Source organism: Crocodylus porosus, unplaced genomic scaffold, assembly GCF_001723895.1.
Source record: "Crocodylus porosus isolate Cpor-Errol unplaced genomic scaffold, CroPor_comp1, whole genome shotgun sequence".
Taxonomy (NCBI): domain Eukaryota; kingdom Metazoa; phylum Chordata; order Crocodylia; family Crocodylidae; genus Crocodylus; species Crocodylus porosus.
The window spans coordinates 23,702,136-23,716,817 of NW_017728950.1; the positions used below are offsets into that span (position 1 = coordinate 23,702,136).

Genomic DNA, 14,682 nt, shown 5'->3' on the forward strand with positions numbered 1-14,682 from the left:
CCCCCCCCCCCCCCCATCAAAGACTGACTTCTTGGTTAGCCAGTAATATGGGTTTGACTTTTTTCATTTGCATCACATAGCATATTAGTGCATAAGATCCATTGATTGAACGTCTTCCTCACAGGATTTCAGACTTTAATAAGAACCTTATATCCTGTTATGCAGGATATGAGGTCCACTTCAGCTACCTCAGGCCAGAATACAGCAGTTGTTTAACTGCACAGCAGATAAATTAATAGTCTAAGACCAGTCTAGGTACTGATCAGAACATTGTGTCCTGAAGGAGTAAAGCTGTAAATAAAGTATCAGTTTTCTGACTTCCAGTGCTTGCTTTGTGGTTTTATTTTTCATCTAAAATATGGGAGCACTCACAGCAGGATGTCTTTTTTTATTAAGCTGGGGCAGTCTTTTAAATACTAAGGTGGTTTTTACAAGGTACAACACAGTGTCATGCAGAGATGCCTAGCTAGCCCCAAACCTTCTAGGTTTCATGTACTAGAAGGAGTATACTGTAATCATAATAATATGAAACTCCTCCAGGAATTCATCTGTGCCAGGGCTGCCCAGCTAAGTGCTGGAGATTGAACATTGCATAGACCACAACCAGCACAGGTGTTCCCTTGCTGTACTGCACTGCACAGGTACCCCAGCTCCCAGACTGTGGGTGCCCCAGGCTGTGGGCTTCCTCAGTTGCACTGGCTGTACCATGTCGCCTCATTCTCTGGAAGATGGAGGGAGAAAGAGCCCGTGGCTGCTGTTGCAGTGAGAGTAATAGTGGGGGAGGGGAGTGATAGCTGGGACAGAGACTGGGGAATGCAAATTAAACCCTTGAGGGCTATGAATTGGACAACCCTGATCTACACAACTGCTTGGCAGGACTAATTATCCCAGGGAGAACCCCACACTAACATGGCTATACTGTTTTCAGTACCTGAGTTAGCTCTAATATTTTTGCATGGCTTCATGGAACATAGAAATGTCTTAAGAAGGGAAGGTGCCCCTTAATTACTAACTTGTATTTTCTCTGCTTCATTGAGCTTGGCTTCCTGCTTCATGTTAAGGGTTGGATCAAGTTATGTGTGTATGGGTTCTAGGAGAAGTTCCCACCCCTGCCAGTCTAGAAGCCTCTATACAGCAGAGGGGGAAAAGTCTGATCTGGAATCTTTCACATGCTTCTTACCAGAACTGAGAATTGTTTTTTTAGCTCCATTGGTCTTTAAAAATAGGAGCGTAACCCTGTTTAAAGTTCTGTTTTATTGAATTAAAAACTGCTTTCGTGGTGTTGATTGTAGCAATGCTGGTCTAAGGACATAGGCAGACAAGGTTATATGGGTAAATGTAATATCTTTTATTAAACCAACTCAATAGTTAGAAAAACTGTTCTTTGCAAGCTTTCAGGCACAGGCGCCTTTTGTCAGGCTTAGGAAGAGTCTGCTAGTTTTTTTTCTAGGGTCCAAATAGAAGCGTAAGGCAGTATGCAAAATGCAGGTCTATGAAAATGCAAATACATGGCAGGGAAGATCAGAGGGGATAGGAGGAGTTAATAGACATGAGGTAGGCTGGTGAGGGAGAAAACAACAGAAGAGGGAAATGTTGACAGGTGATAAAATGCAGCTGGGAAAAAAGAAAGGTTACCTGGGGTTTTTAGATGGCAGGTAGGTTATATTGTTCTATAAATCCAATGCCTTTATTTAGTCCATGATTTTTTGAATCCATTAGATTTTTGAAGTATGATTTTGGATAGTAACTAGTAAGGAACATTCTCCTTTAATATATCTAGTCCCTGAAATCTGCAGAGAAAGTCCTAATATGTCTGTATGAAGACATAGTATATTTTCTCACAGACACGTGTGCCCTTACCCCAAAGAATCAACCCCCAAAATCAGGTTGTGTGTATTATGTGGGGAAGCTGATTTTCTGCCCAGGATAGAAGCATCCTGGCTTGATATCTGCTCCACCGTGCAGCAGCTCTGGCATTACTCTTCAGATAGCTAAGAGAGTCGGTTAACTTAATAGCTCATTATTCTTCATAGTACAGGTGTTCACAAAAATTTCCTTTTAATAGTCTTGATGTTCCACTAATCAAGCCTTACCTTTCTTAGGGCAAGTTTGCTGTCGTCTTACTGCTTCTGGTCTCTCTCCTCCTGCTTTACAGTCCTGGAAACTTTTTCTGTGTTCAGAATCATAGCTCTACCCATAGAAACCAGTCTTTCAGCAGCAGCCAGGGTTTCAGTTTTATTTAAGCAGGAAAAAGAAAGTGAGCCAGCTGAAGAATAGCCTGTCTCTACTCTGTGCAGCCATAACTGCAAAAATCTTTTTTCTACATTCTGCTTTTAAAAAACGAGATGTATAGTATAGTCCAGCGTATGCTGTATGTGAGAAGTTTTCAGTAAAGAATATGAACCACAATATGAGAATGGGGATGTTAGGTGAAATTTAAGGAGTTACAGAATGACCTCATTATAATGAACCCTGTTTATAACAAAACCCTTGTTTTCAATAATCCCAATAGCAGGAATGGTTGAGTTTTTTTTCATTATGATGGAGACAGTTAACTAGTGCTATTATAGTGAAAACCCTGTTTTAATGAATTTTCTTCCCAGACCCATGCGGGTTTGCTATACAGTGCAATCTCATTATTGATGTGTTTAGTTAGATACTTTCCAATCAACCCCTGGCAACTGCAGCAAGAATTGAAAATCCATGTATGCACTTGGATTTGACACAAGGTTAATTTGATCAATAAATATTTACAAGTATGCAAGCTAAATATTCTTGGCAAGCTTTTGGGCACAATCGCCCTTCTTCAGGCATGGGGAGTCTCTGCAGTTTATGCCTGAAGAAGAAACTTCCTGTGCCTGAAGAAAGGTGACTGCACCTGAAAGCTTGCCAAGAACCTTTTCCCAACTACTCAGTTGGTCTAACAAAAGATATGACATCTACTTAAAGAACCTTGCCTGCCTTTCTCCTTTGACTGACACAGCTACAACCGAAAACCCAGCAAGCTAAATATGGTACTTTAAGAGCATTCATACATTATGATTCGAGGCATCAGCAAATGGGCTTGTAAACATTGGAAAGAAAGTTTTCTACTTTCTGGAGAGGACATAGATTAGCTCACTGCATCCTAGGAGAGTTATAACTTCCTCACAAGTTGTGGTTATTAATCATTACCAATCACAATAGGATAATGCTGTGATGAGCAGAGTACACATATTTGGAAGAAAGAATAAAGTAAGATGCTGGATGACTCAGTAATACCCAGATATCCATAGTCACTTTAAAAAAGCATCGGTTAGCATTCATATGGAATTACTTCTCAGTATTTGAAGTAGGTATTAACAGTTTTTAAACATTTTATGTTTTCAGAGATCCAACGTATTTTGATGAGAACTGGTTAAACAGAATCAAAACCGAAGTAGGAGACAATTGGCGGTTAAAGGTATTTTAATGTATTTCTTGCCTGCAAGTCAGTTTGTTTAAAATATCTGTTTTATTGATGTTTTCAACTTAAGTTATTTGTAAACTAAAATGATTTTTTCTTCATGGTTGAAGATATCAAGTTAAGGGCTTATTATTATATAAATTTACTTTGGAGTAAAGATGAGTAAGTTTCAGTAATTTAGAAAAATAAACCTTTAAAGAACTTTGAAGTTTGGAAATTTTTTTTGAGGAAAAGTGAATGATAGTAGAACTTTTTATTAACATAAATTGAAGAAATGCATAACCAAGTTATCTTATAAAACAAATTGAATGGTCTGTGAAAAGTGTCCAGCTGAAAATTGCATTTTATTACTTGGCTGTTTCCATGTACTGTTCATGCTTCATTTAACTTCAGTGAAAAATGTAAAATTCTATTCCTTTTCTCTGTAGTGACGGCCTGAGGCAGATTCAGGATTTGGCAGAGGCGGTGGGGGAGAGGGGGGGTGAGGAGTGCAGAAGCAACCCCTGGCACTGAGAGGGTGACTATCGCTGCTCCCAGTTTCCTCCCACGCACACGCACCAGTGGGGACAGTCAACTCTGAGAGCATCTCTGGGGACTTAAAAAAAGTCCCCAAAGCGCATAAGAATATCCCCCTTCTTCCTCCATGCTTAGAGGCATGTCCCTTTCTCTCTTCCCCTCCTTCTGCTTACTGTTACTGCTTTCCCCACTGTCTGGGGATGAGGGAAGTGTCAAAGTTGCTCCAGCTGGACTGCATGGTGGCTGGGCTCATCTGGGAACAGTGACAGTAAGAGCAACAGAGATGGGTGGAGAGACAGGGGGAATTCCTCCACCCTGACCAGTCCCCCCTGGAGGCAGACGTAGGAATGAGGGGGATTCTTATGTGCTTTGGGGACTTTGACTGGGTGCCAAGCTTCTGCTGGGAGCAAAAGCAGAGGTTCCTGGCTAGAGACCTGCCTCTGCTCAGGGTCAGATTGATTGCCATGTTTGGGGTCAGGAAGGAATTTTACCTCATGGTTAGATTGGTACAGACTGGGGAGAGGGGGGCGTATGGCCCTCTACCAGGGATCTTTTAAGCGTATATTGACATTTCATAGAAGCGGGATGTTGGCTGCTGTGATTCCCCTGCTGTAGCTGTGGCAGGTTGGGACGTTAGGTCTGTGTTGTCAGGAATGACAGTAGTCTTATATAGAGTTTAGATTATGGTTTGGATAGGAACTACCCTGCCTCAGGCAGGGGTTTGAACTAGATGACCTTTGGGCTAGGGACAGACATTACACACAAACTGGTTTAAGTGTTCAGAAACCTGTAACAGAACAGATGTTCAGTGCACATAAGCTAATCTGACAATGGCTGAAACGGGTTTGAGATAAACCTGGTTGAATGTAGGCCTGCCCGGCTGCTTATAAACAAACACTGTTTCATACTGATTCTAGTGTGGTTTGAGTGAGAGCCTGGAAAAACCATGAGTAATAAGTTGAACAAATTTGACCTGAAAATCAGTCAGCTGTGAAGTATGTTCAAGCCTGCAGTAGAGCTTTTGAAGTACTTTTCAGAGCAGAATCTCAGATCAAGGATTTATTGCTATAAAAAAAGTTTTATACTGTTACTTTTTTCATGAGAGTTCTTTTTTCTATATGTTTTTCTCAAGTATTTGGAGAACCATTCCACAAAATAATATTGTAGTAGGCTGAATATTGAGCTGTGCCTTTTTCAGCTTGATTGCAGTTGACTGAAGGGAGCTTTTTCTCCCACTTTTGTCAGGATTTTCAATTTAACAGGCATAAACAAAGAAAGTATAAGCAGTTTTAACTAATTAATTGAAAGTTGGGAAAGCACATCAGCTTTCAGTCTCTGATTGCTGTTATCTCAGTAGGTTTTACTCCTACCAGTAGTTAGCTGTATAAATTAGAAACCAGCCAGTGTGTTGCTTGTATGTAAAAAAATAAAAAAAGAATAAAAGTAGAAAACATTTAATAAAGAAAAATACCTCACTTCCTTGTTCTTTAATCCATATGGGAGTGTCTACAAGTCATGACCTGTGGGAAATGTTAAAATACTGTCTTTGACTTGATCCCAGTCTCTTTCCAGGTAGATTCAGGTGACGTTAAGTATGGGAAAGGCATTAAGCCAGAATGGAATATCAGACTGAAATATATGCCAGGTGTGTTTTCCCATTAGTATTTTTAAATAGTGGCTATTCATATATTGCATAACATATTAAACAATGATTTTCATTAGACAGTCTAGTATTAGAACAGATAATTGCATGTTTTGTTCAAATATGTTTTTAAAGATGAATGAATGCCTTGTTTTGATATAACAGAAAAATAGTATAATGAATTAAATAACAACATTTATTATTTACTGTTGTAATCCAGCTAAGAAAATATTCATGAAATGGAACTGTAGATATGTTATAACTTAGTTTTAACTTCATTTTTTACAACTTCATGCTACATTGATGATTATGGCTCTAACGAAGCTTGTTTTCAAAAGTGGTGGCCACCCTCTCTCCTATAGGCCATCTTACCAATTTTCTCTTTCTTGTCTGAATTAAACTGGCATAAAATTAACAAACTCTTAAGTTCATACAGACACTGAAACTGCCAAGTTAGATGTGATAACTGGGTAACATCACTACACAGAGTAGACCAGTCAGTGTCTCCTATCATCTACCTGGGAAAGGAACAAACTACCTTCTTGGTTCTCTCAGGTTGGAAACTCCTAAAATGCCTACTAGCATATGTAGATAAGACATCAGAACCTTATTGTCACCTGTATCAGACTATCTGTGGCTTGAAAAATCAGTACAGCTACTGACAGTTTGATACTGACAGTTCTGGCAGGAAGATTATCAGTGATTAGAATAGTTAATAGAAGGTAAACACAACACGTGCAGTTTGTTCAATTTCAGCTGGGTTCCCACCTCCTGAGTTGCTACATCTCCTGACACAAGTTTAAGATAGAAACATCAATTTGACTTGAAGTCATCTTTCCAAGAAACTTTTTGTCTTTAGGTAAAAATAAGGCAATGTATTCCTACAACACCAAATAGCAATTCCTTTTGCATTTTAGGAAAATCATCTCTTTCCAGATATCCTGCTGCATCTGGGGTGTCCCACTGTCCCTCCCATGGGACAGGGAGGCGAGCCTCGCGCAGCTTGTTATGCCCCCAGGCTGTTGGGGCTTGGCAGCACAGGCTGCTTTGCCTCGGGCTTGGAGAAACCGGAAGTGCCACGGTGGGCACTTCTGCTTTCACTTTATCTTACAGGCCGGCATGGCAGTTAATTGAGCATGCCGGCTTGTAAGATTCTGGTTAACAGACCTTTTACTGTAGCTAGGAACTTACCTAAATCATTGTTTCATGGAAACTGTGAAAAAGAGTATTGTCTGCAATTGCTGGGAAATCCTGCATTGGCCACAATTTCACATGAAATCAACCAGAAAAAACCGGTAGTGATGTAGACTGAGTGAAGGCACCCTCCACCAATTGGCAACAAGGGGAGTGGTTACTGGGGCTCCTCCACCAATCGGCAGTGTGGGGTGGGCCATGATGAAATGCCCACAATATTGGCTCTACATACTATGAGCAGGCTGCAAAAACCCCTTTGTTTCACTGTGACTTTAGGTAGGTCCTTTCCAGTAGATTTTGAATTTGCTGCAGATTTTTGTAATGATAATACTTATAACTCCTGTAAAAGTTTTTAGGAGATGGTGGGAGCTGGATGTTTTGACAGTCAGGTAGAGATTGTTTGAGCTTTTGACACTAGAGAAGATAATTTAGGATGGTGGAGTTAACCTAACATGAAAGGCTTTTTTGGTGTCTCAGAGAATGAAGAATTGCTGTGGTGTATGGGCTGCTTTGGTAGCATCTCATCTTAGCTAACCAAAATTTTGGTCAGCCTTTTGCTGAGCTATCTAGACTTTTTGTCCTTGATGCTTTCAGATGTATAAGTTGGCATCTTGTCTTGTCAGATACGAGATTTCATGGCCAGAAAGATAACTATGAACCTATCACAGATGCTTAGATCCATAAATGAAGGTGATCACAACTTCTCATTTTTTGATTGACTTGGAGAACTGGAGGTTGAGACTGTATGTAGTCAGACCATTCCCTCCCCCCCCCCATTTGAATTTAGGTGTCCCATTTGTGCCTTCTGGGATTGAGAGCATGTTTCACTGTTTTGCCTAAAGAGAGCGATTAAGCTGTTGGCTTTCAGAGCACTTATTTTGGCAAATTGCATAGCCACAGTAATCTCTTGTTTTTTGTCATGCTTGGTACATCTTATTACCCCTTGCATGTTTTCTGTCTTTATTTGTTATCATTTAGCTAGGTACATATTTATGGATAACCCCTTTTCATTTTTTTTAATATTCTCCTATTTTTACATACCCCAACCAATCAGCTGTCTTCAGACTCCCTAACTATTCCAGATTTGCTTCAACATGATGATACATTCACAACATTAGTTCTCTGTAATATTTTCCTTCATTTGTGTCTTTGTCATTCTGTCTGTCAGGATTGAAAAACCATATTTGCGCTCACTTTTCTGGACTTTTAGTGATAGATTTCAATTAGTTATGGTGTACTCTTGGTATCCAAGCAAAACTTATTTCACGTACTTTAACCCATAACAGCCTTACCAAGGTGAAGCAGACAATAGACGAATGCAGAGAGAATGGCAAGAGTAAGACAAAGCAAAACAGATGAGCAAAGAGGACATTGTAGAAGAGATGCAATGGGAAGGCAAAGGGTTTGCAGAGAGAATGGATGAAGCAGAGAACAGACAATAATTGCATGCAGAAAGAATGGCAAGAGTAAGACAAAACGAAACATGAGCAAAAAGGACATTGTAGAAGAGATGCAATGGAAAGGCAAAGGGTTTGCAGAGGCAATAGAAGACAGGCTGAAAGAGTAGACAACAATAGATTCGCTGAAGATGAGATTAAAGAACATTGTTGTGGATTGATGAATGTGGTGTGCCAGTTTTGGAACTCTTTAAACTTCCAAGCTGAAAGACCATCAGATGGTCAATTCCAGAGTTGTTGTCATAAGGGTATAGTGATTCTGCCTCCAAGAAGACAGTTTCCAGAGTATTTGCAGGATTTGATGTCAAATTGAAGCAACAAGCATTACAAGAACTTTAAAACAAACATTTGATTGTACAAGAGTGCATTGCCTGTTGAGCAAAGACCATTGTGATGAGACGTATGATTCATGGACGGTGTGGAGGACTGAATCCAAATGCACTGTGCATGGAAAATTGTCACTGTCTGAAGAAATATCCAAAGGAGTTTAGAGAGGAGACGCTTGGAAATGTTGAAGGATACCTGATTTATAGAAGACCAGGCAGAACAGCTCAAGTTGGTAATGACACAATGGATAACAGAAACATGTTACCGTATAACAAGTAGCCTATTTCTTATGGGCTTTTGCGCTAGTGTTTTAATAAGAACCTTAACATTGAAAGTGTTTAATAGCCTATAGGTAACATTGTGTGCTTCACCTATTATTCTTTGGTACCTGTGGTAGTTTGCCTTAAGTGTGAGTGAAGTTTTAGCCAAGAGTCTAGATAATCTCAGAAGAGCAGTCTGAAGAGCACTTGGGATCCAAGTGAATAATGTTAAGTTCCAAGACAGGATTTATTTTTTCAAGTCCTAGTCAATCAGTTCCCCTGTGAGTTGAGCGGTGACTCAGTGCCAGCTCTGGTAAATGGTTAAACTTCTGACACTATACTCGTAGGCTACCCATGACTGCCGAAAATCAGCTTGGCACTGACTGCTGCTTCAGCACTGAAAGCTGGTACAGACCCCTTCATTTGGAGGCAAGGTAGACCAGAACAATAGGCTAGTCATGATCCTTGTTAGTGGTTATATTCCTCTTGAAAAAGGAAGGCCTTATAGGTGCAAAAAGAGTAGCTTGCTTTTGGTCTCTTCCTGGGAATTGAACAGAAAACCCTATTTGTAATATTCAGGCTGGTGATGCAGGATCAGTTTTTGGGCCAAGTAGGACCAGAACAACTTCAGCATCTATATCCTTTGTTACTTTTCTGATATCACTTCAATATCTACATTTTTTATACCAAGAACAGCACCCTACAAATCAGTACCAGCTTCAGAAGGAAATACTCCTTTCCTTTTCCCATCCTTCCAGGAGAGGAATTTTCTTATCTGAAACCCATTCACTGAAATCAGGACATGGTTTACCAGTCTCAGACCAAGATCACTGATTTAAGAGCCTGTGAGTTTACCTGTCAGATTCATCATATAAACCTTAACTAATCTTACTAGTCCTTCCCTTTCAATTGTCTGCCATGGCTGTGCTGGAGACACTGGTATTTGCCCTCTAAAACCTCCTTCTCATTCTTTGTGGAAGCAAAGAACTCCTCTCCAGTGGGAATTGTAGACTCCCATCTGCAACAAGCATCACATCTACATCTGTAGACCCTTGGAGGGATAGAGATCAGAAAGCATCTTGCTTACAAAGACCACTGTCTCCCCAACTTCTCTTAAAAGGCCCCTTGCTTGTCACTTTATATTAAATGTGGATACGAGCTGCCTACTGTGGGCTCGGGGCTCTCCACCCTGTTGCCTTTCCCTTGGGAGCCTCACACCGGCCATGCACCCTCTGCCTGCCCGGCAACAGAAGGCACAACTCACTGCCCCCGCTGCTGCCAGGCAGGCAGGGGACACATGGCCAGTGTGGGGCTCCTGAGGGAAAGGCAGCGGAGCTGAGAGCCCTGGGTCCACAGTGAGAAGTCTGTATCTGCTCTGCACACACATCTGGGAGGGGTACATACCCCTCTTCCTCCCGGGGGGGGTGGGGTGCACACAGCAGCATGGAACTGCCCCCCCCTTCCCACTGCCTCCCCCCCAGTGCCTTCTGGATGAGCTGCCCATGGCTCTGTCCTGCTCCTAGCTCTAGCCCCGGGTCCCTTTCACCGCCCTGGCTGGTCAGCGCCCTCAGTCCCTGCCCCACTCCCTCCCTCACCACGGGGGCTTTGATCTGCCCCCACTTCCACACCCCTTCTGTCCCCCATGTCCCTTCCCCTCCACAGACTTACCTGCAAGGAGCTGCTTTTCATGCTGCCTGGCTGCATTCCTGACCTCGTGCATGCATATGGCTGCACATATGCATACGGCTGCGTGCATGCACCTGGTATCTGGGGGCCCTGGCCAGAAGATGTATTGTATTTATCGGCAACATTTTTGGCTACGCTGGCCGAAAAAAGCCAATAGTCAATAATATTAATTTTCCTTTTATTGGTGCTGATCTGATATGCAACCAAGATATCGGTGCACCTGTACTAGATACTTCCATCATGGATTTGTTTGCCACCAGAGAAAATATACAGTGCCAAATATTCTTATTCCAGGCTAGATATGAAGCTAGAAGCTGCTCAGATGCCTTGTCTCTTATTAAATCACTGCCTCTTGCATGCGTTTCCTTTGCTATTCCATGTAACAAGAAAAATGAGATAGGAGGCATCTCTGCTGATCCTAATAGTGTCATGTTATTCTCATTTACCTTATTTACTCAAATATAAGATAAGTTTTTTTTTCCCCCAGTCAACATGGTGGGGAAAAGCCCCTCATCTTACATTACATTCATGTATCAGAAACTACCTCCCCACCCCCTTTTAAATACATTGTCTATCATTAAGCTGTTGCTAGAAGTGGGATGTGCACAGTCAGGGAAACCAATTTTGAAGTTGATTGAATGCAGCCCATACTGAGCATTCCCATAAAACACATGGCCCATATTGGGCAAATGCACTGATGGGAACCTTTTTCAAAATTATTTATTTATTTATTTACAAAATATTATTAAAAACACACTTATCACCTTACACTTACAAAGCTTCACGTTTGAACATCCTTGTTTTACCAAGACTTCATATCTCAAAAACAACTATGTATCAGAAACATACAACTACATATATAAAACCTTGAAACAACATACATCAGCTTCCCACAAGAAACCCTTTATGGAACTCTTCTTCTTCATACAGAACCCCATGAAAAACTATTAGCCCGGTAACCACCTGACTTCTCTGCCCCTCCCAGTAGTCTTTTCTGTTGGTTCAGTGAAACAAGTGTGTCCAGTCTTTTTTTCCTCCACTTCTCCGCCTCTTCTTTTGTGATCTCTGATCTGTCCCAGTTGATGTAGTATTTCAGTTCATGCAGCCCCAGCTTTAAGCACTCTTCTTACAGTGAAAGCCAGCCACTTAAAAACGCAGGGGTTTCTTATGTTCCATAAACTAGTTTTATTTCTTCCAGTCTCTTTGGTGCAAGTCTCTATATTACCATCTCTTTTACTAATAACAGGTTTATTTTGGTGACATTCAAAGTGGCAGACCCTTTTCCCCACCCTCTTTGCATCTGTACACTCCCAAAACACATCCCACTGTTTCTTCCTCCCCACTTTCTCTCCCTTGGGCACCTTGATGAGCTCATCGAGCTTCATCTGTGTTGCAGCTCTCACTGGCAAGATATTTCTTATAACCATCCATGCTAGGTCAGCATGTTCCCCTTTTAGTTGTTTACCTGTCACTGCTCCCCACACCTTCATTTGTCCTTCTGTGGAGATTCCTACCAGTACCATCCTGTCTCTCTGCCTTACTGGTTTCATTAATTTCTTATGATCCTTCAGGACCTCCAGGCCTACCTTCCCTATTTTATACCTGTTCATGAAACCTTCCAATCTGATGTAATGAAGTGGCAGTTGCCACAACTGTGGGTTCTTTATAGAGGTCAGATATACTCCCCATCTTCTCAAAATTGCAGCTTTGTGAAATCAGCTGATATGCACTGCTTTCCCCTCTCTCTCCGTTACTGCCTTGCCTACCATGCTTACATATATTGTATAGACAAACAGTTCCAAGTTTGGTAGCCCCCATCCCCCCCATCTCTCTTGCTTTGTACAGTTCATCTTTAGCCAACCTTTTTCTTTTCTATTAGATAAAAGCACCAAAAAGCCCCACTAAAGCACCCAACCTACACAGATGTTGTGAAAGCTGGGTCCAATTAATGTGATACCTCTTTTGGGCATGCCCTGGGCTTGGCGTAGGAGCATGCTGAGTTTGAAATAAAATGCTGCTGGCGGGGAGGAGGACGGCGGGATTCCATGTCTGCAAACAGCCTAAATTTGGAAAATCTAGTAGTACCTGATCTAAAGCCTGTATGGATGGTGTTAACTTGCATGGGCTTTAGATTTAGACCCATATCAAAAAGAACAGCCTTATATAATAATTTTTGCAATTTTAGTTGATTGATTTGTTCAGATAAAATACTTCTCACTAAAAATAGAAATAGATATACGTTAATGTGATTCCATTTAAAATCACACTTATGATTATTTTCTGTGATGTCATAATGTCTGCCCATACAATTTATAAATAAAAATATTAAAAATTTGGTTCTGTGTATTTTAATCCCTCTTCCTCCTTCTGTCCAACAGGTGAGCAACCTGAAGAAAATTTTAAAAGGAATACTGGATTACAATCATGAGGTAAGAGGTACTTTAAGTACTCCATGCTGGCTTCTCTCTTGCTGAATATTTTTATTATGCTTTTTTAATGTTTAATACATCATAATGATTCCTTTACCATTAGGTCCTGATTTCCAAAGTTTTCAGCATCCAGCAAACCCTCCTTCTGCTGGATGTGTAGCACTTGTTTAAAAATCTGACCAGTTCAATTTAGAGTACCTACCTTGGAAGTGAGCTCTTTCAGAAATCTGATTCATGCATGAGGAAATGAAATTTGAAAAAAGAACAAGCAGCCAATCTGTACCTTTATCCATTCTTCCATACACTCCAGTGCTGTCCTGCCAAAATAAATGGGTTGTGCTCAGGTGCTGGCCCTCTTTGAGAGCATATCTATACTGCTTCTGCAGCAGTCCTGAGAGTGACTCTGAGAAGCCTACCTATCCAGCCAATTTTTGCTCTGCATGTGCCAAGCAGGGGTTGCCTTGAGGTTGGCTTCATTGCCTCATGCTGGGTCTAGTGTGTATGAAATGGCATGGGTGGGTGTTGCTTGTTTCCTGGGAGCACTGCAGAAGCATTATAGACAGCCCTCCCTCCCCCCAAAGATTTATTGCCATTCTGTCAGGCTTTCTCCTTTGCTGCCTATAAACCTTGACTCTTTCATTTTTTTTTTTTTTTTTTCTTGTGGAATCCTTCATCATCTCCCTCAGTAGATGGTTTGATTAAAAGTATTAATTCTGAGCTGTCAGATATCACTAGTGTGGCATTTGTGTCCTGAAAAGAGACTTGTGCAGTCTTGGAGGCAGGCAGCCCCCATGAGAGAGACAGAAAGATCATTTTCAGTGAGGGATCCTCAGCTCTGGACTTTACTCCCTGTTATGTCCAAGGAGGATGGTTGGTGCATGAAGAATTCAGAGGTTTTCTCTCCCTTGAAACAGTTCACATCCATACTTTCTAAGAATGTTAGCTGCAGATAAATATCATGGAAAGGAAGATAGTAATGAATGGCACACATGGGGGAAAAGGACCAAGATTTTTAGCAGTGGATACCTGAAGTTAGATTCTTAAATCCATACTTAATAGGGCTCTGTTTTCTCAAAAGGGCTGAATATCTACATTGAAGTCAAGAGGGTGAGAACTGTGAACTAGTGTTAATTGAGGCATCAGGTCCTCTTAGCTACTCATAATAAATCTAGCAGGAGGGCATCTGTTCATTTTATTGTAAAATTTCTGTGATCTAGTTTGTAAAGGGCCACATATATCCTTTTACCAGCTGTGTATGCAAACCAGCTACCCTTCCTCTTTTGTTTTAAGCTTAAAGTGTTTTTTTTGTAGTTGATTTGGCGTGTATTTCTGTCAGGCCATGTTGGAGGTGGGGGGAAAAAAAGAATGGTTTCTCAGCCTCTGGATTCATGAGGCTTGATGTATTGTAATAAATACCTTGCATTGTGGAGCATGGATTTTCAGCTGAATCTGGCCTGTAGATTAGTAGTGCAAATAGGGGCAGGTGATGGGTGTGCCTCAGGTCCCCTCTGCTTCTGTCTCTTAGCCGCCCTGCTCCAGTTTTCCACAGCACTGCCTGCTGCTACTCCAGCCCTCTTTATTCTCCTTTTCATACTCCCTTATTGCAATTGTTGAATTTATTACTTGCAGCTGTTGATGGCTGTGGGAATGGTAAGCGTTGGCTGTGGCAGAAGCTGCAGTAGGGTGGAGGCAGGCAAGAGAGCATCCTTCCACACAGCAGAGAAGG

At 41.3% G+C, this 14,682-nt stretch overlaps 1 protein-coding gene across 1 annotated transcript in view; it reads left to right on the forward strand.

Moving 5' to 3' along the window:
* Nucleotides 1-14,682, forward strand: part of HOOK3 (hook microtubule tethering protein 3) — a 109,904-nt gene that overhangs the window by 14,219 nt on the left and 81,003 nt on the right. The window contains exons 3-4 of the mRNA XM_019554719.1: nt 3,370-3,442; nt 12,906-12,956. Of these exons, the coding sequence (XP_019410264.1) occupies nt 3,370-3,442; nt 12,906-12,956 (124 nt within the window). The remainder of the gene's footprint in view (nt 1-3,369; nt 3,443-12,905; nt 12,957-14,682) is intronic.